The 24,067-nt window shown below is 36.1% G+C and overlaps 1 protein-coding gene and 1 long non-coding RNA gene across 4 annotated transcripts in view; one reads left to right on the top strand and one right to left on the bottom strand.

Moving 5' to 3' along the window:
* The window catches only part of LOC106786858 (paired box protein Pax-6-like), a 32,571-nt gene extending 25,343 nt beyond the window's left edge, over window positions 1-7,228 (bottom strand). For all 3 annotated transcript variants that reach the window (XM_014748706.1, XM_014748708.1, XM_014748707.1), the window contains exon 1: window positions 7,026-7,228. In XM_014748706.1, the coding sequence (XP_014604192.1) occupies window positions 7,026-7,038 (13 nt within the window). In that variant the 5' untranslated portion in view covers window positions 7,039-7,228. The remainder of the gene's footprint in view (window positions 1-7,025) is intronic.
* A 9,372-nt stretch (window positions 7,229-16,600) lies between these two features.
* LOC106786873 lies at window positions 16,601-20,817 on the top strand. The gene is made up of 3 exons (XR_001381708.1): window positions 16,601-17,009; window positions 19,135-19,469; window positions 20,409-20,817. It is a non-coding gene; the product is annotated as an uncharacterized LOC106786873 (long non-coding RNA).
* Window positions 20,818-24,067: the final 3,250 nt, after the last annotated feature.

Below are 24,067 nucleotides of genomic sequence, written 5' to 3'. Positions count from 1 at the left end.
AATCCGTAACGCCGGCTCGTGTATCTATAGGTTATACTGTATATTATACGAAGTTTCACATGATGTAAACCGACAAAGTTCGAGCCCCCTCCAAGCAAGCAGCTTTTTACATTCGCCCCTCTTCGTGTCGTCCTTTTTAATGGCGCACCTAAGATAAGGTATAGAAGGGCGAGCGATGCTTAAAATAAGCGACGATCAATTTGCTGTAGATAATAATATCATACCTGGGGCTTATCTAACGTTATTTGTATACTAAACGACGCTCCAAAGGGATACTCTGCGTTACAAATTTATGCCACCGATCTTATTCGTTTATTTTATCGAACAACTTTATCCTTGATAATCTCGTTGATCGTAACAATTATTATTTTAATAAATTATCATAAATCTTTGTTTAATAAGAAATTTGCCCCCATATTATTTTTTTTCTTTTTTTGTTTTTTTTTTTGTTATTTAATTTAATATTTCATATTTACTTTTACGAATTTATTTCGAAATGTACATTAATTTAAAATCTATCGGTCATTTTGTGATAGGATCTCATTCGAAGATAAGAATAATAAACATCGAGCACACAATGAACTTCAAAGATCTCTCAGTCAGACCAATCGTATATCAGAGGATACGTGACCGGCAGTCTAACATTCTGCGCATCATCTTCTCGCCCAATCCCGCTCCGAGGCGAGAAAACTGTACCGCCCTTTGAGGTACGCCACGACCCTAGTGTTCTCAGTTAGCGCTTTAATTCATTACAAAGGAAGACTTCCCGTGGATTTGCACCTACACGTATATATACATATATACATATGCATATGTATATACACGTGTATATAGGAAGTTGCACACGAGGTGAACGCACAAAGTGCATACTCTCTTCTCCCTCTTTACACCATCCTCTCTCTCTCTCTCTCTCTCTTTTACTCTCGTATGTTGGCGTAGCAGGCAGGGTGAATTGTCCAAGCAACGTCGGCGATTCGTGAACATGGTGCGCGCGCGCGTACACGTACACACACACACACCTTAACTCCGTACACATTCTTTATATATAATTTCGCGTTAATCTACGCGACGACCAGCGCAAAAGCGAGTCATGCCGTAAAGTGAGGCAAAAAGGTTCCACTTGGCTGAGCGTGAAACGGAGCACAGATTAAATCCCTTCCTACTGGCGCACGACGTCGCGGCACCCTTCCACTACCTACCTAACCCACCTCCACTACTTTTCTCCATCTCCTCCTACTCATTTTACTCATCCTTCCTTCCTTCCTTCCTTCCTTCCTTCCTTCCTTCCTTCCTTCACATCACCTCCACTTTAACCCAGCTACCGCCTACTCTCCTTACGAAAGAGAGCCAAGAATCGTCGTCTCGTTTCTCGCTAAACGGTTCGAACAACTTTTCTGTCCTTCGGACGCCCTTCCTACTTTTCTTTCTTTCTTTCCATCCTTTTTCTTCTTCTATCTATCCACATCGTACTCCTTTTTCTCGCGTACAAAAAGAAAGTTGGTAAACTAGAGTCCCTTCGCTGAGACAAAAGGCGAATCTTTAAACCTTTCGATTTTCTTCCATGGGAAACGAAAAATTTAAAGGAAGAATATGGTTAAACATTTTACTTCGATATCCATGAGAATAAGTCGTTACGTGTTACCATTAGGATATATAATCTAGATATCGATAAAATTCGAAAGAATTATTTTTCCTAGCTTTATCAAACTCATTCAAAAGTTATCTAAATTATCGATATATCTTTTTATCCATATTCCATTAGCTTTCTATTTTCATGGAAAAAAAAAGAAAGAAAAATGATTTTTCTAACGTGTATCGAAAGGTATCAAAAGTGTCAGAAGAAAATGGGCGCAACGTTTATTAGTTAGAAACTGAATTATTCGAAAGGATCTGCGTCATCGGGTTTATTAACAGCATGCGATCAGGAAGTTGCGAGCGTGCGGATAACCTCAAGTCTCGCGATCTTACCAAGTGGAAAGATTAAAGAACGTCATCAATTATCTCGTCGATTTCTCCTACTTCCACGGAGAATCGGTATAAGAACGGGGAGAACTTTGATCGTCGTGCAATGTGTATTACTCGTTGACGGTGCTAGAAAATCATACTTATTTACACATCGTTGAAATATCTCCGAACATTATTATCACGTCATCGCGCGCATCTCTCATTTATGTTGAGGAGAAGGGTTGAAAACACGTCTCGCTTCCAAAGTGTTTCGAGATAAACTTGTGAATTTCGTTTCAGCTCGGTTTCTCTCTCTCACTCTCTCTTTCTCTCTCTTTCTCACATTCTCTTTCTACGGATCCTACGACAGGGGTGACATCAAATATGTTGCCGAGGGCTTACATTCTCTAATGAGTTGAATCGTGGTAAGAGCGAGACACCTCTTTCTCTTTCTCTTTCTCTCTCTCTCTCTCTCTCTCTCTTTTTGGTTCTCAAGAGTCGAATTCATTACGTACGATGTTAGGAGGTAGCGTTTGAATTAGCGAGAACAGCTACTACACACCAATGCCGTCGTACGACTCATTATCGCACCAGTCTTGGAACTTTGTCCCCTTTTTCGCGCATAAATTGCGAAGTTTATGGAACGCGTTTGTCCCCTTCTTCTTACACATTCACATTTTTTTTCCTTTTTCATTTATTTCATTTTTGATTTCGAGTACGATGTTATTGAGACACGCGTTGTAAGAAATCATTTAAATTAAAGATTGTATAGAAATAAAGATAAATCGTTATTTTCTATTTTACTAAATTATTTTTTAATGAAATTTATATAAGAAAATAAAAGGGGTAAAATAATCTATATATGTGTGTTGAAAAATTTGTCTCGAATTTATTTGATTATTTATTTGAAATTTAAATATAACACGTTCATTTTGAAAATAAATTATACATATTGTTTGTATTTAATTCTTGACTCTTTAAGTTCGTTGATTTATAATATTATATCGTCGCACAATTTGAAGTGAAAAAAAAAGAAAAAAAACCATTCCAACAAAATGAAACAAGTATTCTCCATTTGTAAAAAAAAAAAAAAAAAGAAAAACAGAAAAATATCAAACGAAAGATACGAAAAAAAACGAGTTATGATGTTATTTTCAATTCGTAAAAGAGAATATACGTTAGTATTTCTTCCTTACTGTAAATCGATCTCTGGAGCAATTAAAAGGTATAAAACTTGAGGTTAACGAGTACGCGACCACAGAGCAAGACAGAAGAATTTGTACTTGAACAGAAATATGAGTAGTGGCATCTCACCATCTTTCTCCCCGTATGACAATAAACCATGGAGAGTACCTCCGGTGCGACGGGTCCGCCACGAATTCGGCTAACCGCAACTTCTTCTTCTACTTTTCTTTTTTTTTTCTTCTCCACAAAAAATGAGAAAGAGCCAAAAAGAAAGAAAGAAAAAAAGAGAGAGAGAAAGGGACCGGTTCGCGTCCGGAGATACAAGTACCTCGTCGTCCTCCTCCTCCTCCTCCTCCTCCTCCTCCTTCTTCTAACAGAACAAAAGATACAAAAGCGTAAAGATAATAGACGTCAGGGATTCAGCCAAAGAGAAGAGAAAAGAAGTGAAGAGAAAAAGCTACAGTAGCGCCGACCTTAGAATCGAGCGCCATCGTTTACGACGAAATAAGAATCCGACAAAATTATCTAACCGAACAATGCTCTTTCAGGAAAGAGAAGAAGAAGAAGAAGTAGAAGTAGAAGAAGAAGAAGAAGAAGAAGAAGAAGAAGAAGAAGAAGAAGTACTTACCTACCCTTGTCGTTGGTCGGAGATGAAAGATAATTAACCGACGAATCGAGTTCATCGTCACAAGGGTAAGTTCGATTGCCTTTGACGAGACGTTCGTTTCTTAATTCGATTTCCTGTTTTATCTTCCATCCAACTCGAGACTTTTCGTTGAAAAAGGAAAATGTTTTCAAGTTCTCCACGTTTTGTCTTGACTCGTATCGATACGATACGAGGATAATAAGTTTTCTTTTTCTTTTTTTTTTCTTGTTATTACAGAAATGGTATAAAGATTGGGGGTAGAAGTTTTAGAAGAAGAAGAAAAAAAAAAATAAAAAAAAGAATAATTGACGTTCGCGGATGGTATATAAAATATCCTATAGAAAAATAGATATTCATTCATTCGCGGGGAAGGTAATCTCGACGGATTCGTGGCACGCGATGCGACGGCGTTACGAGACTACCATAACCATTAACAAATCTTCTAGCGACGCACAAAATAAAATACTCTCGTGAATTGGCCGTTTGATTCGAATAGCCTACGGGAGTTTTATGGGGAAAGAGGAAGAGAGAGAGAGAGAAAGAGAGAGATGGCATCGAACCGGTAGCTGGATGGTCGGATGGATGAATGGGTGGCTAGCTAGCTAGCTAGCTAGCTGGCTGGCTGGCTGGCTGGATGGATGGATAGATGGATAGATGCAGGATGGATGGTCGGGTGGATGGACGATTTTATTCGAAGGGTCGCTTTTGCTTGACGTTCGTTCGTTCATTCGTTTGCTAGCTAGCTAGCTAGCTAGCTCGTGCCAAGCAGACATTGTCCGCCCCGAAGCAATACACGGTGTTCGAATGGTTTACGATCGAGAAGGGGAAAAGCACACTTTACTCCTCTATAACTCGTATTATGATCTCGAGGCGTGTAACGCGATACCAAAGTGTTTTGGTGCGCCGGAGCGTGCGTAAAGCCGCAACGCTACGGAAAGTAGAATGCTGCCTCCTAGTGGTTTATGTGCCAAAGGGTAAATCGAAACAGGTCTTTGCTAGAACGAACACTACCCTTTGTCAATAAGTTTCTTTCTGAGCGTTATTATCGTACGGATTAAAGGAGTGCACCTAAACAAAACGAGGAGTCGTCTCGTTTTAATGAAAACAACAAGACCTTCCTTCTTTGTTCCTGTTAAATCGATACGCTTCAAAATTAATGAACATTGTAATTAGAGCTTTTTTTTATCCTTCCTATTACCACAATCGGATATTTTTTTTCAATCATCACAAATTATTCGTAATAATATTATTGATTAGGGAAAATGATCGTAGAGACTGTGTTCTTACGTTTAAATTATTTTTATTTTCGTCGCGCATATAATAAAATTTAAAAAAAATATCTTGTTAAAAATTTATTTGTAGATATAAATTGTTGTTGTTGTTATAAAAGACCTAAGAGATAGACAGGTACCTACTTGAAACGTAAAGAGAATCTACTATGTACGATGTAGCAAGTAGGATTCGTATGCGACGGCTTTTAGGTGAAAGGCGCCACCCTTCAACGTCGAACTACCAGCTCGAAGGGGCTGTTGGTCCGACAGAAGCCAAGGAAAGGCGTGTCGGGTTACGGACTAACCCTGGGGATAACCGCCAGCCCCACCTAAGCCCATAAGCGTAGACGTATTTACTTCCCTTTCTCTCTCTATCTCTATCTATCTCTATTTTTCTTTCTTTTTTTTTCTCTCTCTCTCTCTCTCTTCAACCCTTTCAATGTATCTTTACGCAAAGGTCATGACTTCGAGTCGCAGGATCGCGAAGGAAATCGCGTCCTACTAAAATACGTCTCGTTTTACACGCTCGATCAGTTTGACCCTGTTCAACCCTTTCTAACCCTCTTAACTTCCTTTAAAATTGCCATTCGAAAAATCTCGATCTTCTAAGATATTCTTCTTTCATAATACAGTGCGGTATTCATTGTTTTCCAATATTTTCTAATTATCAATAATAATTAATGAGAGATTCTTTAAGCGAAGAAACAAAATCGTAGTAAAAATCACTGGATGCGTATAGATGAAAGATATAAAAGAAAATAATTAAAAAATAATGAAAAGAATTTTACGAATTATTCATTAAATTTTTATACCAATCATTGAAATTTTTCTTTTCTCGTAGGAATAATATTTGCAGTTTGTGATTTTTTATCGTGAGATTCGTGAGAGAGCAATCCTCGTAACCGCTTTTAACCGGACTCTGAAAATTCGTCAAGGAAGAAGATGATGCGTCGTCGTTCGAGCGTAACTAGTTCGAAATCCTCTAGGACCATATTCCACGTGCCTTTACGAAATTGACGTTAACTATCGCCGACAGCGTAAGAGGCAAAGAGAACGTATGTATTTAAACTTATCCTAATAAGAATCCATTAGCAAAATGGGTGAAGTGCTAATACGCGTTAAGTATTTGTCTCGCAAAACATTGGAGTCTTGTGCATTCGAGCATTCAATAAGGAAAACAACCATGATAAAATATCGGAAACACGAGACTCATTAGTCGGGATGATTAACTATCATATTAGTTTAATCGTTCAAGATAATGATTTTTTTTCTTCGTAAATTTATTCCAAAATTATCCATACCATTTTACAATTATATTCTTCGTATACGTTTCTTTTTTCTATTTATCATTTTCATCTTGTTAAATAGGTCAACGCGCAACGAGGGTTTTAATCTTTAAAAATAAGCACGATTGGTTTCTTATATCACATGAAATAACAATTAATCAAAATATGTTGCAACAACTTATAACGCGCTTTTACTTTTCATCCATCTTGTTTTCTTATGCATTTACTTTGTTTTAATTATTACTTAAGATACATAACAAAGGTAAAAAGAGTGTAGAAAAAAATTATTTAAATAAAAATAACGAGAACAATCATAGATTCTATTCATAAGCGTTACAACATGACTCCTTTTTTACCATATTATAAAAAAATAAAAAATAAATGATTTATATCTCTAGAGTCCTATATAAAATGATCAACACAGTAAAACATACTTATTCTATAAGCTTAGAATTAAAAACAAATATAGAAAAACATATAATAAAAAAATGCAAATATGTAATAAATTATAGGAAATAAAAATATATTTTGAAAAATATTTATAAATAATAATAAGACGCGAGGATTTACAGAAATATTCTCTGAGAACTAGGAAAAGAAGGAAAGAGAATAGTGGAGAAAAAGTCTTGGGAATGGGAAAGGTCAGAAAGAAATAAGTAAAGCATTAATCTTTGGAATGGTAATTTGACCGACCTTTGTGCGGCATCTTCCAGAAGGGCGGCTCGGGGGTGGACGAGCAAGGGTTAGCCACCCCCGCGCCTAACAGGGTCCTTGCCGCGTGCAGCGCCGCCGCCGCCGCTTCCCTGCTCCTCGCAGCCGCTACACTCGACGGATAATCCGAAGGGCTATCGCCTCCTCCTCCTCCACCTCCACCACCTCCTCCTCCACCACCACCACCACCGCTTTCTCCTCCACCGCTTCCTCCTCCTCCTCCTCCTCCACCACCACCAATTCCGCCGCCGCCGATTCCTCCGCCTTCTCCTCCCCCACCTCCTCCTCCTCCTCCTCCGCTGCTTCCTCCTCCTCCTCCACCTGTACCAGCGTTTCCGCCGGTGCTACCGCTGCAAGGACGAAGATGCAGACTCAGTCTACCGCCTCCTCCTCCGCTGCCACCTCCGTCTCCTCCACCACCACCGCCGCCACCACCGGCCACGCTAACACAGTGCTGAAATCAGTCAAAACGTCATCGTTAATACAACTTTTCTTTTTTATTTCTTTTTCGTGAATATATATATATCATGTTTTTCGACTGACTCTCAACATTGAAATTTGTTTCAACATTTTTTCTCTCTCATTCGCTAACACGTTTCGAAAGTTTTCCTACACGCATGAATAATCGACACTTAGGTATAGATTCTTTTCACACTTTTAAGATCTTTATTTTCTGAAACTTGTTTTTTCTTTTTTTTCTTTTTATTTAAACTAAAAGTAAAGTTTCATTAATAAAATGTTGAGTGTATCATTTAGATTTTATTTAATAAATGTTTCAAACAAATATACTCGATAATTGAGATACGTTCAGTCAATGTGTTTAATTATATTATCAAAATAATTTGACTTTTGTAATCGATACAATTACTTTTATGTAGTACCGACTCAAACTTCAACAAACGTGGAATTCGCGTGCCAAATATTTTTTCTAAAATTTCATGTAACTATCGATAAATTTCTTTTACTATTTCTTATTGAATACAATACGAATTATATTTCCTAATAACGTTACAAGATATCGATAAAAATTCTTGGTTTCTATTTTTCCAATATTTTGTTTCTCTTCTTATATCCTTTTTAATCTAATTGTTACGAAGAGTATCTTTAAGAACGAATAAAACTAGCCCACGATTGTAAAATTATATAATAAAATATCAATAGTTATACAAATTTCAATAAGATATATATAAAGTATATATATTATAAACAAATATATTAAAATCCATCTTATTGAATTTTCTAAACACATCTATAAAATGATATTAGTAAAGTACTTAAATCGAAAAAAAATATATACATTCGCATAGATATACCAATGTACTCTTCCCTACGTTTATCGAAGCTTTAACAACGTACAATAGTAGGTTGCTATCCGTCGAGGATTGCTTCGCTATCAACGGCGAGTGCTTTCGAAAAATAGAAGAGAACGTATTCGAAATTGTTAAAATGCATTTAAAATAGTTCGTTCGAGCGAGCGAAGAGAAGCCGACGGAATGGGAACGGGAAAACCGAATACGATGCGTTCGTACGCTCGCTCACGTATTGTACTCCGAAGCCCGAAACGACAGATTAAAACTATTTCTCTCGAATTTCGTGTTGCACGAACATCGGCCGCTAGGTGTACACGACGAAAACACGATTGACTTTTATACAGTTCCACGCTCTTCAACGCTCACTCTCTCTCTCTATCTCTCTCTCTCTATTTTACGCTCGTACATACAAACAGCGCGGCTTCAAAGAACATAATTCAGGGGATTATCGTCCGCGAAATGGGGTAAATATTAGCACCATCGAAACCGTACCTTCCACCAAAAGCAAATTTCAAAGTGCACCAAAAAATAAATACGCTCACCGAGCGACAAATAATAAACATCGGCCGAGTCTACGGTAAATTTTCCCTATTTTTACAAGCCTGATTACGTTTCTAAGTCGATTTTCAATGGTTTAGCAAGTGGTGTATTAATGAAAAATCAAATGAAAGTAGGTGGAAGAATAAATTCGTTTCGTTAACGGGGTATTCGAATCGAATTACTGACACTATTTTTCTTGTTTTTTTTCTTTTTTTTTTTTTCTTTTTTTTTTCACCAAGGTTTTCAGATCAATTATCATTTTTTTGTTAATTATTCAATATCGATAAATATGTTCGCAGGATTACATCTTAAGATTTATTTTTAAAATAAACCTTGAACCAGATATGAACACGACACTTTTACTAGAGAGTTCGAAATGTCAAGTAATAATATTTTTACGAGATTGAGGCCAATAATAATGTTGATAAAATTTCATTACTCTTGCGAGAGTCTAAGGGATTAAGAACTGAAAGCTCACATCGGAATGGAATCCTCTTTTCACTTTTCTATCTCTCTCACTCTCTCACTCTCTCTCTCTCTCTCTCTCTCTTTCTCTTTCTATCTCTCTTGATAATCGAGATAAAGTTTGGTGCGAGTCGGCGAGCTTCTACATCCATGTAAGAGCATTCCAATGTCGTTTTCGTTTGCGCGTTGTTAATCGCCCAGCCGTTATGAGAAACATTAATTATCATTCACTACGCGGTTCTTAGATCATTAGCCCCTTTCATCTTCGTCGCGAACGAAGAATTCTAACGTAATCGTCGAGAGAAGCGCGAACTCGCGCACGTGCTGACGATCAAAAATAAATGTAATGTTATCCACCAACGACAAATGTTGCCGCAGTTTCTTCCATTCAAACTTTCTTCCCAACGATAAAAATCAATTTCTTTGTACTTTTATTTATTTTTGTTTTTTATTTTTCTTTCTTTTAATTAGAAATAATATATTCGATTTTTAGATAATTTTGTTTATTTTTTTTTGTTAAGAACTTGTAATCTTTACAATATATCCAATTGCGAAAGTTAGATAAATTATTGGAACGATTTGATAAATTTAAAGACAATAGTGATATTTGTATCGAGAAACGTCGACGATATTTATCGATGAAATTAATTTCATATTTTTCTCAGCGAAAAATTATGTTGATAATTATTATTAAACGAATTATTGAAAATATATATTTTCTTTTGATTTTTAAATTGAAAATAAATATTTTTCCTTTTTTTTTTTTTTCTTTTGTAGGATTTATTAAAATAGGTAGAGATGATTTTAATGCATGCACAATTATGCAAACTTTGAATAATATCCGTGAAGATTGTATATAAACGTTAATAACATCGGAATCCAATCGCTTTACCTATTGATTTCGCGAACACGATTAAGAGAATTCAATCGAGCGAAAAAAAATTTTAATCCAACCGCACGTATCGTTTTATCAGAAATAGCGTGAAGATAGTCCATCTCTCACTCTCTCTTTCTTTCTATACCTATACATACTTTATATACGGTATATATATAGATAGATAAATTGTGAATAAATACGATATTTCTTTTAACAAAGTTATGATAAAAAAGTAAATATGCGGTGATAGATCGGTTAACGTCGTTACAGGCGAAACTATATGAAACAAATGTCTCACAAAATATTGATACACGACGACGGTCTATATTTTCGAAAGAACGAAATTAACAAAATCGTTAAATACCCTTTAATTTAAAACTATCACAATTTCTACCACCGTTCAACAATATATAATATTTACACGTGAAGCTTATTTTTACTTAACCGTGGTATTTTTTTTTCTATAGATAATCAAACGTAGATCGAATACTGTTGATAATACTGTAAGTAATTACTTGTCGAATTCGATTGATAAGCGATCGTTTTATTTAACGTCGCGTATTTAGAGAGAGAAAGAAAAGAGAGAGAGAGAGAAAAAAAAAGGCAAATTGAAAACACGCTGAAAGTTTTTTCGTTAATATCATCGAGTATCCATAACAAGGTAAATAAATTCAACCGATGTTTTCGATCAAAATTTCTATATGAAAACTATATAAATATCAATCGTTTAATCCGACATAAAAACAATAATTAAGTTTTTCACTAGGTATCATTTTGAATGTTACATCATAAAAGAGAATATTCTTGTCTTGAGAATTTAATAATGGTTGCCGTAAAAAGACAGTTGGGATCGTAACGAAATTATTGTTTCGCAGATATCTAACGCGAGAAAACGACAAGAAATTGCGCGCGAAGGAAATCAGAGAAACAAATCGATTCCGAGTTTTCTTTTCGTAATGATGCCAGTCGTGTTACCTTTCATCCGAACCAGATGAAAGCTTCCTTTCCTGAACTTCTTTCGTTAAGTACGGAAGACTTACCTAATCTCGAATCTCTTTACGCGTTTGATTAACAAACTAGATTAACGGATTTGTTTGTTTTTCGTTTTTTTTTTGTGTTTTTTTTTTTTTTTTCAAAAAGTTGCAAACTTTTTAAGTGAATTAGTGATTTCAAGATACAAAAGATAGATTTGTAAGGGTGATAATAAATTGCAGTAATTTAAGAAGAGTAATATCTTAAACTGTTACATCCGCGTGAAACAGGCGATTCTTTGTCACGGAAATATCTTAATAAAATTAACGGATTAAATGGACGTAAAGAGAGGACCAGTAGTTGGTATTGTAGAAGGAAGTAGGTAGGTACACAAGATCGTCAAACAATTTGGATTTTCAAGATTCTTACAAATCTTGTCCTTTTTAGTCCTTAAGTACGACAAAAGGCTTCTCTTGGATTCTACGAGGACAGCACGAGATTTCTTTGTCAAGCACTAAGGGGGTACATCTGTTACTTTCCAAGATTGTATCGTTTTTTTTAAAGAACGAGACCTTTTTACTTTTCCTTCTTATATGAATGAACTTATATTTTTAAGAACCTAAAAAAACTGTCTCAATAAAAAAAAGAAAATACAAAGACTGAGATTATCTGCCAAGATTGAACGCAAAGAAAAACAAATTCGTGAAAATTTGTTTTTTTTTTTGACACCGAAAAAAAAAGTTCGTTCTATTTTTCTTTTTTTCTTTTTTAATCTCATGTCAGGCAAACCATTATAATTATTTTAAAATGCACGTAAAAATGGTTCCTTTCTGAAAAGCTTTCCTCCTCTCAGCGTTCTCGATCGGAACGATTAAAAAAGCCTCGTTGAACGTTCTTTCGTGAGAACGGAGGATTTTATTTTTCCAGCTTGTAGTGCTACACCATATTTATGCATAAAAATAACGCCGATATTAATTGAGCTGACAGGTGGATGTGTGCGTGCACGCGAACGCCCACGTGTTCGCAAAACGCTTTTCTGATAAAACTTTGAGGAAGCATCGCACCGTATTATTTCATCATCCCTCTCCATTATATAAGCACGATGAAAGCGTATCTCGTTCAATCGACACCAGTTTTTCCGCGATCATAACGCGACGCGTTAACGAAACGTTAACTGCTCGTCATTGTACGGCAGACAATTTGTATTAGCGTTCTTTTCCGGCGCTGCTTCAAATCATTACGTTTCTATCAAACTTCATTACACTTTTTCCTTTTCTCTCTTTCTCATTTATTTTTTAATTTCTTTTTCTTTTCCCCACCCGCGAACAATAGATCATTTATCGTAGAAAAATTAATTATTATTTTCGGTCGCGAAAAGAGACGTTCAATTGAGCCTAATTAAAAACTGCCACCTTTTTTCTTTTATTATTATTATTACGAAATTCTTTAGCAATAAACAGTCGTAATTTATTCATTGGTGTTACTTTATGACCAATTAAACGTAAATGTTGTTTAACCTTCAATTAGAGTTACGTAAATGATGTTAAAATCTAAGGTCCGTCGATTAACTTCTAATAAGCAGACGCCAAAATTATCAATAATTTAGTTATTGTTAAATTAAGTATCATTCATTCGCAAGGTAAATATCACAAATGCAATAAATTACATACAAATAAAAATTGCAACTTCACCGATCGTAAAATATTAAAGAATAAATAATAATACAATTATTACTAAGTTTATTCTTAGGGAAGTTGTTTTTTTTGGACGGGTTTAATTAAGATGAACACAATATTTATCCGTTGAACGTTTCGTCTCTATTTGAGACTTCCTCAGCAACTTGATAGTTATGTTCATAAGTCAATATAACATCATTTTTATTACAGTCATAAGTTTTCACTATCTTATAAATAGAGTCAATTTTTAAGAACGTTATTCTACTATAACTTTTCGAACACTACTGTGTAAGAGTAAACTTAGTAATAATATTAATAAATTTTGGATAAGAAAAAAATCTTGATTATATTAACATTAATAATACAATGTTTTTCTGATAGAATATAACGAAACTTTTCATTTTTGTTGCACTATAGAAGATCAATTATAATTTATCAGACACGGACACTTAATACTTCAAGTTTTTAAATAACCGTCGGATGTTGTAAAGATCTGGCAAATTCGTTCTTCTTCTTTCGACTATTCAAATTAATGGTTAATTCAATTAATATTCACAATCTATATCACGAATTTTTTATTCTGACGTTACTCGATAAGACAGATCAAACTGTCAAAGTAACACATAATTATTTATTTATTTTTCTTCTTAAAAACAAAAAAAATCAGCTATACGTTTGCCAGTTGTACGAGATGTCTACTCGTTTAAAATAAAATAATAGAATACAACTAAAGTACTCGTATAAGCATTGACAAAATTTGAAGTCAACATGTATATTCATATTACTTCAAACGTTGTTGAAGTCGGATGTTTATTTGTTCCCTTCTAATCTTTCTATTTTGAATCTTAAGGTACTCTTAATTTTTGTGCATTTTATAAAATAGCTAAAACGTGTAGTGAATGTGGCACTAAGGTCGCTAAAACAATTATTTGCAAATTGAAAAATGATATTAATGTTATTACGAGTCATATTTCAACTATCCAGAACAAAATGCAGGATTTAAATCAACATTCGAAGAAATCTATTGCTGCGGAGTAAATTATTGATGAAATAATTGAATGAGAGAAAAAAATGGATAATATTTTATTATTTAATCTAGAAGAAAACGACTCATCTCCATCGTCTAACTCAGATATCTCTGTGAATGTTTTGGTTAAAGATATTTTATCTAAAATTAATCCATCTGCACATCTAGTTTCTCCTCCTACCAAAATAGATAGGAAGTGTCCTAACCGAATTCGTCTTGTGCGTATTTTTCTTGCTTCAAAACATGAAGTTCTTACTGTTTTGAAAAATAAATTTAAATATCGTGGTCCTGTTCACATCAGTCAGGACCGTACCAAAGCACAACGAGATCATTTAAAATCATTACAGAGTAAACTTAAGTAGTTAACTGAAAGTGATATATCTAAGAAGACTCTATTAGATTAAAAAATAGTATATCTAGAATTATAAATAAATAATAAATTGTCTCTAAACGTGTGTCTAATGTCATACAATGCATTTTAGTCGTAAAAATGAATATCTTCCGTTTAATTATTGTATAAACTCATCTATGTTATTCTCGCTTGACTCTGTTAATGACTTAAGTATTATATTCTCGTTTGATCTTTCTTTTAAATCACATTTAATAGAATATCTCAATCTGTAAATTATTTTCATCGGCACTGTGGTTTATCCCGTAAATAAATAAATAAAGAAATAAATATTAATAGGACATTCTTATGAGATAAAGATACTTGTCGTCAAAATTTGCTGCTTATAAAAACTCAATTCTTTCTCGTTTTTAAAATAAATCCTTCTTTTTAAATGTTTTCCTAACTATCCTAAATATAATCAAACTCTTCGAGAAAATTAAAGTTGAAAAATAATTATATAATTTACGATAACGTACATTTAACTGCAATATCTCGATGCAGCAATCTATTAAAAGAAGAGAATAGAAAAAGTGTAATCAGGTGTGTTTGCTTGTAATCCTTGCACTCAACATGATCCAAAGTAAAACTTAAACAATACTCGGATGCGTGTTTTCTTTATACTTTAACTCGTAAATAGTACGATGATCGCTCAAAAAGAGAGACAAACGTACCGTGTCGAGAATGGCCGTGGTCAGGCCGGATCCAGTCAACAGCTAAAAGCACTATCCTCGTGCGGCGTGAGCTCCGCTTGATTCTCTCCTTCTCACTTGCCACTTTTCCTTCAGCAACTATCTCTCTCTCTCTCTCTCTCTCTCTCTCTCTTTCTCTCTTTCTCTCTTTCTCTTTCTCTCTTGGGTGCTCCTTTTCTCTTGGTTCTTTTTTCAAGAATGTTAGGGACGAAATGTCAGATAAGAGGAAGAAAAATCAAGTTTGACCACCCTCCACGTATTTAAATATTCTTGTCTTGCCCGTTTTAATACTTGTCGTATATATAACGCGACAAATATATTATTCTTACTTTCACTGATCACCAAATAATAATATAATAATAATAATAATACATATTATATTATATTGCACAGTTTTTCTCTTTTTTTTTTTCTTAGTACCAAATAACCAAACACTTTTTGTCCCGTTAAATCGCGTTCGCGAGTAATTGCGATAACTGTCGATTCGATACGAGAGGAGATAACGAAGACAAATCCGTGAAAGTGTTAATTCGGGCACGATCCTTTTCGCGCACGAGGCACGACAGGACGAGGACGTTAAACGGTGGACCGACGAATTCGGAATTGATGCTGCACGAACGAACGAACGAACTCTTAGGTGTCCTCGAACGATATCCCTTTTGCTCTAGACGATATTTTCTCCCTCTCTTGATATCTCTTTCTTTCTTTCTTTCTCTCTCTCTCTTTCTTTCTTTCCCTTTTTATCTTTTTGCCTTTCAATTATCTGACTCTCTCTTTTTGTCTCCCCCCCGCGACGTGACGTCGGCCGTCTTGATTTTTATCGTCGTTTATCGCGCCTGGTTGGTCAGGAGATAAGCACGAGGACGACTCGGCGCGACTTTCTTTTGACACGGTGACGAAGAGAGTAGAAGATGAAGAAGAAGAAGAAGAAGCGAAACAAGAAGAAGAAGAAGAAGAAGAAGAAGATGATGATGGTGATGATGAAAAAGATGAAGACGAAGTAGAGGAAGAGAAGAAGAAGAAGAAGAAGAAGAAGAAGAAGAGGAGGAGGAAGAAGAAGAAGAAGAAGAAGAAGAAGAAGAAGAAGCACGTGCGACTTGAAAACGGGGGTGCAGTGACGCGTCGCTGCTACGGTGCGCGGCGCCCGATTGACCACCAGAGTCTGCCTTCCCTTCATGCGGAGATGCCTGCTGTACGATTTTGGCGTCCCCCACCCCTATGCCTATACCGCTCCCGCGTCCTGTGTACCCCTTCTCTGAATCCTTCTAGGTGCCCCTTCCAACTGGCTCAGAGACTCGTCGCCTTTGCCTTTGCCGCACGAGAAGAGAACGAGAATGACGAAACGATGGAGAGTGCGAGAAAGAGAGAGAGAGAGAGAGAGAGAGTGAGAGAGAGAGAGAGAGAGTGATAGACTGTGAGAGAATGAAGAGAAGAGAAAGAGGAAAGAGAGAGAAAGAACGAGAATTTGTGGAAAGGAACGCGTGTCTGGACCAATAGGCGGGGCCTAAATCTACTGTGGGCGTGGCCGGCTATCCCCCCGCGACTTATCATCGTATGAACGATCGTTAAATGTAACAAGAGTGGGGATTGTCGTGAGTGAATGACGCCCCGTAGCTTAAAATAACAGCGAAGGACGACGCAACGACACGCAGCGCCAGGGCGATATAGACAGGGGTGACGTTGGGCGTCGTTCCGTCGTAGGCGGTCGCTCGTACCCCTATTGGCCCGCACCCAGGGACGCCATTGTTCTCGTCCTTTCGCGCCTCTCGACTAACCCGCGAGAGACGCACGCCGACGCCCGGCGTCGCGACGCCACTCTCGCACGCAACGCCGTCGTCGCGCGGCCCTCGTTCGACTGTCGCTCTTCTTCCGTTTCTTATTCTTTTCTTTCCATCTCTCTTTTTCTTTTCTTCTCTTCCTTTCTATTCGTCCATCCGTCCGTCCGTCCGTTCGTTCGCCATCCATCTATCCATCCATCCATCCATCCATCCATCTATCCACCCTTAAATCGTGCATAAGGTAAGTCGAATTTGTTCGTATCCTTTTACCACCATAATCCGCGTCCCGCGTCCGTTATTCTCCGTTTATCGTATCGAACATCGTCGCTGCCGCCGACGGCTCGGACCGTTTTCTTATCTTTTAAAACTCTCTTATCCGATTCTCTTATTCCCATCTCATATCTGCGATTTCGTGCCGGTTTATTAAAGACAGTGCTGAATCGTGGCTCCGAGCGATATCGACTCCGGTGGATGCTGTCAGATGATGATGGCTATTCGAAATAGAAGATGGTGCTTTATGTTTCTAGTGTCTCAATAACATCGTTAAGATTAGACGGGGATTCGCTAGTGATATCTTTATTCGGGATTACTTTTCTCTTGTTCTAGGAATGAAACTATAATAATGGTAGAGATTATATATTTTTCATGTGCAATAATATTTATAGTATTCTTACTCGTTGAGTTCTTCCGTAGGAGTCGTATGAATTACACGATTGTCCGGTCTCATAATCTCGGTAAACATCTGCTCACTCGTTTTTTATTTAACCTGTTTTTCTAGACAGTCTTCTTATTTACTATTGTAAATGATTGTGGATCGATCGCGCAACAAAAACCTTGGAAACGACATTTATGTCTACGTAAGAAGAAATATTGATAGTAAAATAACGTAGGTATTCGTGTTGCCTCTAGTTTAACCAGGAAGCAGATCCTTTGTACTTTGATGTACGCGGTTTCCATCGACGTATAAGTAAGATCAAAGCGAAACTTACGGAATGTTGTATCTATCGTATCATTCCACAATTTTTATGAGCTAAAAAGAAACATCGGTGATATTTCGTACAACATATTTTAAATAATTCAGTTCGGTGAGACAATTTTCCATTAATACGAATTTCAATTACAATTGTATTAAATTAATTATTAAAACGATGAAAAAATTGTTGCTTTTGGTAAATGTTCAATACGAACAAGAAGATATGCTCTCATTAAAAAAAAATTATATTTCATTAATCGAATCTTTCCCTAATTTTTTTCCATTCATTTATCGTTCTGATCTAATCATCTTAATCATTAATCTATATCTACTAAAAGCTTAGGCTTGTTTTTTTTTGTTTGTGCATAAGAAACTATATATCCAATTCAAAATGGTGGAATTCAGAGAGTGGGTCGCGTCGAACGTCGGACGTTACGTCCTATCAAATACAGGTTTTTGGATTAGGCCAAGTCCTGTTTCGTCATTGGACTAGTATCTCTCGATTTTGTTCTTTTATAGTGACATGTCTACTAACCATCCCTCCTAAATTCGGTCCCTAAATTCTTCTATTGAATTGTAAATCAAAGACCGACGGTTGCACAATCGGTCATCGTTTTATTTCACGATTATTTTACTTTAAATAATTCTCTTCAAGGATTATAATAAATTATTTCGATATTGAATAATCCTTTGAAATGTTTAATTACATTGTTATTTACATTTACATAAAATATCTATAGTGTTGTGCCTAATTTAAGCTCGAATCTTTAGCAATCTCGATTTAAAAAAAGGAAAGTACACTTTTCAATATGTTTCTCTACTCTCGCGTACGTGGCTAACCCTTGCGTATTGTACCACCTCTTTAATTGCTAGCAACGAAAGAGGATTCAAAGAATAAAAGAAAGAGAGTGCGAGAGAGAGAGAGAGTGCGAGAGAAGAGAACGAAGCAGCCTGGAGGCATCCTCGCTCAAAATAAATACTACAAGGCCAACGTCCCTTTGCCCGCTTCGATGGAACAGGTGGCTCCAATTAAACTCCAATTACCTGTGTATCTAGTTCTTATTTGTCCTAGTAGCAATCGGGATACAGCTTTCGAATATTCCTATGGGAGAGCTTGAGTCTCTGTACAATCGGGCCGCCTATTTAAAGAATCGCCACATTAGATGAGACAAAAATATTATTCAGAATGGACAAAAAGTCGATATGAATATAACGAATTATAGTGTTCCATTGCATGTTCATATTCCTTTTCCTTTGTCCGTCCATTCCACGTATCTAAAAGAGAACGAGTGGAGATTACATTTATTATCTTTTTTTGTATATAATAACACGCTACTTTCTTCTTCTTCTTCTTCTTTAATAATCAATTGAAAATCCTTTTTTTTTTTTTTAGTCAACACGTATACAAATTAAGTTGAAAAAGGTGATAACGAATGCGCGCGCGCGCGCGCGAGTGGACTCTTTAACGAGAAAATGTTACGTATAGTGAGACCATTCCATTGTTTACATTTAGACTGAATATTCACACGAAAGAGCGGGGACCTCGTGGCAGGACATCGAAGCTTACCATCAAGGGCAAACGATCTCACTACCAACACTAAATACTATAGAGTCGCTCGAGCGTGCAATAAACCATTCATCCGTGTCTAATCGATTCCGAAACACGTAAATCCATGGTCTGGGACCGTCGTCGACTATATCCTATGCATTTTTCAAATATTCGAACGTGTAGGTATTAAAATACTTCATAGATAATCCTTGTTTCGTACGTATGACGAAAAGATTCGAACGATTCTGTTACGAGAGAAATCATTTGGACTAATTGCAAAATTATTTTTTTTCTTTATATCTTATGTTAATTCTGTCGATAATAATGTTAATTGATTTTTTTTTTTTAAAGAAAAAATCAATTGAGAAAAGAAAGAGTATATTTGAAAAAGGAAAAAAAACGAAAGCGTGACAGTTGATTGTGAAATAGGCTGATTGAATATCTAAAACGAAAGAAAACAAAAAATAAATAGAAATAAAAATATAAAATATGATAGTAAATAAGTAATACGGGGATAAATATATCTACTTAGTTAATTACATCCGGACATTTGAGCGATACTTCTTATTTATGTCAACCCCGATCTTCCCTTCAGCACGAGTAGCCTACTTTAGAAGGGAGGTTCATTTTATTGGACGAAGTGAACCGCGTCGATCTAAAAACCACCGCGACGTGATCGCTGGATGGTGGTTTACTTTTAACTTTTCTGTCTCTCTGCGAAAATATTAATAACATATCTACGATGATGAAAAAGATAATTACGTTTATTAAAAAGTGTAATAGAGTTATCTAAAAAAAAAAATCGTATATGAAAGTTAAACACGTAAGAATACAAAAAATACGTCGTATCGTATTCTAAACGTTAAAATAACATAGGCGAGATATTTTCTCGAATAAAAATAAAAACGTAAGATTAATATTATTTAATCGTTGTGTTATAAAAAAGAAAAAGAAAAACGAAAATATAGACGGTAGCCGAATACTTTTGATAAAATTGAAACGTTTAAAAGTTTGTTGACACACCATCTTGTGCGTGTGCGATATTTTCGCTTATTAATAATCGTGAGTAGTGCTATATAGATATAGGTGATAAGTAACAGCAATCATATCTTTGTCAGAGGTCTATAGCTGACTCTTTCGTCACGGCTCTCATGTATCCTTCGGCTTATCCACCATGTACAATTGGATTTATCAAGTTAGAGCTGAAACGTAGCGAACCCGATGTATTTCCTGTTCGACTCTGGCGTACAACACGAACGAGTGTCGGATGAGCCTACCAAATACGACGAAACGACGTATAGTACCAATGTAACGATGAATCTCGTCGAACGAATCATCTCAAATTGAATGGCCTGTACATATTTATTTTTTCTTTTCGATTTCTATTGTCATTGGATATCTTAATTGATTATTCTAAACCTTTTTTATTCTATACTTAATACTTACATCATTTTAATCTGTATAAAATGGATTGAGATAAAATGGTAAAACATATCCACACGATACATTTGGAAATGTATATTTAAAAAAAAAAATAAAAAAAAATGAAAAATATATATATATATAATGCGCTTTGAAAGAGAGACAGTCCTTCAAAAACGCATATACCCATCGTTGTTACCCGGAAAAGGCCGATTAATTCGCAAAAGCACGCGCAACGTATTTTCTGCGATAACGTTTAACAGTTTATCGAATAAAGTGATACGGATATATATCGGTCGACCAATCGAGATGGGTTTCATATTCACCGCCAATATTTGAACGTTTAATGCGCGTGTAACACGTCCAAAACCCGCATTTATTGTTGGCAAGCATTTTCGTTCAAAGCATTTACAATTCCACTTTATTGCCTTTCGGCTTATCCGGGATTGTGCAAGTGCATTTACGAGTCGCGTTTCATTCTGATAATTGCCATTAAGTTAACGAACTGCAATATGGATATTCGAACGCGATCGTGGAATATTCCGATTAACGTACGTAAATAAGATTACCTAGCACCGAACAACAGATTATTATACATTTCGTAAATGTTACACGTATTATTTGAAAATAAGACAATAAAGGAGCTATTGAATCATAGGAGCGAATATTTCGTTTCAATTATGATGATTCATGATTTTATGTTAAAAACGTTAAATCAGTTCAAATCGTATGACATTTTCGAGAATAGTATCAATAAAATATTCAATATATAACTTATTCATTTAATAATTGTTTGAGAACTACCCTCCTATATCAATATAAAACTTAAATCCTCTACCTAGAAACAAATTAATTTTATATTCATATAAAAAGCACAGTATCTTATTAAAAAGAAGAAGAGAAGAAAACCGAGACAACTGTTTTCGTGAAATCGCTTATATATGCTGAAAAAGAAATGTTTCGTTTGAAGAAAATATCCGGTTACAGGAGACGCGTTCTTGAGTTGTCCTCGATCGAAGAGTAAGTAAGAGAATTCGAAGTTGAAGTAGAAAGAGGTGAAAAGGGAAAAAGAGAGAGATCAAGTAAACGGGGCCATAGTGCGTGGAACCCCCCTTCGAATACGCGGAAGTCGGCGAACGGCGCTTCGAAACGCCAAGCGGCATTAGGCGAATTTTATTATTCTCCGATTTCAAGGTTCGCTGCGCTGCAATGAAGGAGGATAGAAACGGCAAGTGCATTTTGCGGCAAACGAGCCACGCCGACATCTCGGTGTAATCAGACACTGGCGACGTGCTGCTGAAGCTGTAGAAAGAGAGAAAGAGAAGAGAAATGGGGAGGGTAGAGAAAGAAGGAGAAAGAGAGGGAAAGAGATAAATGTAATTGAAAACATCCGAGACGAGAGATCCGCCACGCTTCTGATCCCAGCCGCGCTCTCTCTCTCTCTCTCTCTCTCTCTCTTTTTCTCTCTCTTCTCATCCCTCTTCTACATTTCCCATCTCTTTCTCTACTCTTTATTTCTCTTTCTCTTCTTTTTTATTTTCCTCTTTTTTTTTCTTTTTTTTTTTTTATTATTTCTTTTTTACTTTCTGTTCGGCTCTTTCTTTCACTGCATTTAAACGCGCGCTCCCGCTTCTATCTCGCGATTAAAAATCGCTCTTCCGCCGACGTCCTACCCAACATCATACCTACTACATACGAATATATAATATATATATAGACGTATGCGTATTTCTCTTTCACTCTCTTTCCCTATATTTCTCTTATTTCTTTCCCGTCAGTCGTCAAGTAACATGTCACTCTGTATTCCAAATGTTCTTGCTTTTTGCTATTTTTTACAATTCTCTTTTATGCCTTCTATCCGACTAAGTATACTCGTATCATTGATTCTTTTTTACTAACCTCGCATAGGTTGTTTCTATGATCGATCGAAAAAAGTATGCAGGATTACGAGCGTTATATTACCTAGGTAGGTACGTACCATTTGAAATGACACTAGTATACGATTCCTACGTAAACAAGAATTACGGGATTTAAACAAAAACACACAATTCTAGATAAAGAAATCCTTTTACATAGTTTGCGAGAGTCTTCAATAGTTGATACCCGTTATCGTCGTGTTATTTTCCTCAAAAGTTCTTCTCCTAAATAAAAACTACCAATGTTAGATGGAAAACTCGAAAACACCATAGACATCAATCCCATGGTTCTTTTGAAAGAAAAAGAGAGACCGATTTCTCTTCTCGAAAAAGGGCATGTGGAAACGCATGGATAAGCAAAGAGCGCGATAATACGTTTTCAAGTAGCCTTCCTGGTTGACGTAAAGAAGGTGTAAATACTAGGAACACATAGGATAGGGCGGGGGTTTAGGGGATAGGGGGAAATTTTCCGCGTTGGATCGGCGCACATCGGCCAAAGGAAGCCGCCTCCACATCCTTCTTTTCTCTCTTGCCAATAATTTCAATGGAAACTTTTTCTCACAAAATTCTATCTCTCTCTCTCTCTCTTTTTACCCCCACTCCTTGCTTGCTTGCTTTCTTTCTTTCTTTCTTTCATTCTTTCTTCCTTTTACTTCGCTTCCATTTTCTCGGTACGTCTCCGTTCGTGTTCGAGAACGTATTTGTGTCTCGGTGCATGTGAAACGATAGAGCAAAAAAGGGGATCTCGAAATACGCTGACAGACTGAGAAAAAGAGATAGAGAAAAAGAAAGAAAGATAGAGAGAGAGTGAGAGAGAGAGAGAGAGAGAGAGAGAGATCCGCCTCTGATGAATACCGCAACCAGTGGCCACCGTGTTTTCCCTCCATTGGTCCATCCTAGCAACCTCTCCTCCCCTCGGAATCATCCCCCTGTGCTGCATCCTTCTGTTCGACTTTCCAACCCCTCTGTAAACCGCGAAACAAATTCTCTTTCTCTCTCTCTCTCTCTCTGTTCCTTTCTTTTCATATCCTACGTGTATAAAATAAGAATTATTTATATATACGTATGTAGTAATTTTTTTTCTTTTTCATAAATTTTTAAATACGTTTTTATTCGCGAATGAATTTCGTTGAATGAAAAGAAGAAGAAGAAGAATAAGAAGTATAAGATAGAAGATAAAAGAAAATCCACGCTAAAGCGAAATATATTCTATTATTCCTCGTATATATTTCTCTGTGTTTAAAAATGGAGGATGTAGTAAAAACTAGGTCTTATCGATGTTTCAACTAATGGATGAAGATTCTATTAAATTTCAAACTTCGTTCGTGTTTCTAACGCTTTTAAAAAAAAAAAAACTTAATGCGAGCGATGTGCGTTCACCGATCTCAGGAACCAACACAGGCGGCGGCATTGTACAAAAAGGTATCTTAGATGAGAAA

The sequence above is a fragment of the Polistes canadensis genome, unplaced genomic scaffold (assembly GCF_001313835.1).
Source record: "Polistes canadensis isolate GaletaPanama2010 unplaced genomic scaffold, ASM131383v1 scaffold_86, whole genome shotgun sequence".
Classification (NCBI taxonomy): Eukaryota; Metazoa; Arthropoda; class Insecta; order Hymenoptera; family Vespidae; genus Polistes; species Polistes canadensis.
Note: the sequence above shows the minus strand (reverse complement) of the source record. Positions and strands in the feature narration are given on the sequence as shown.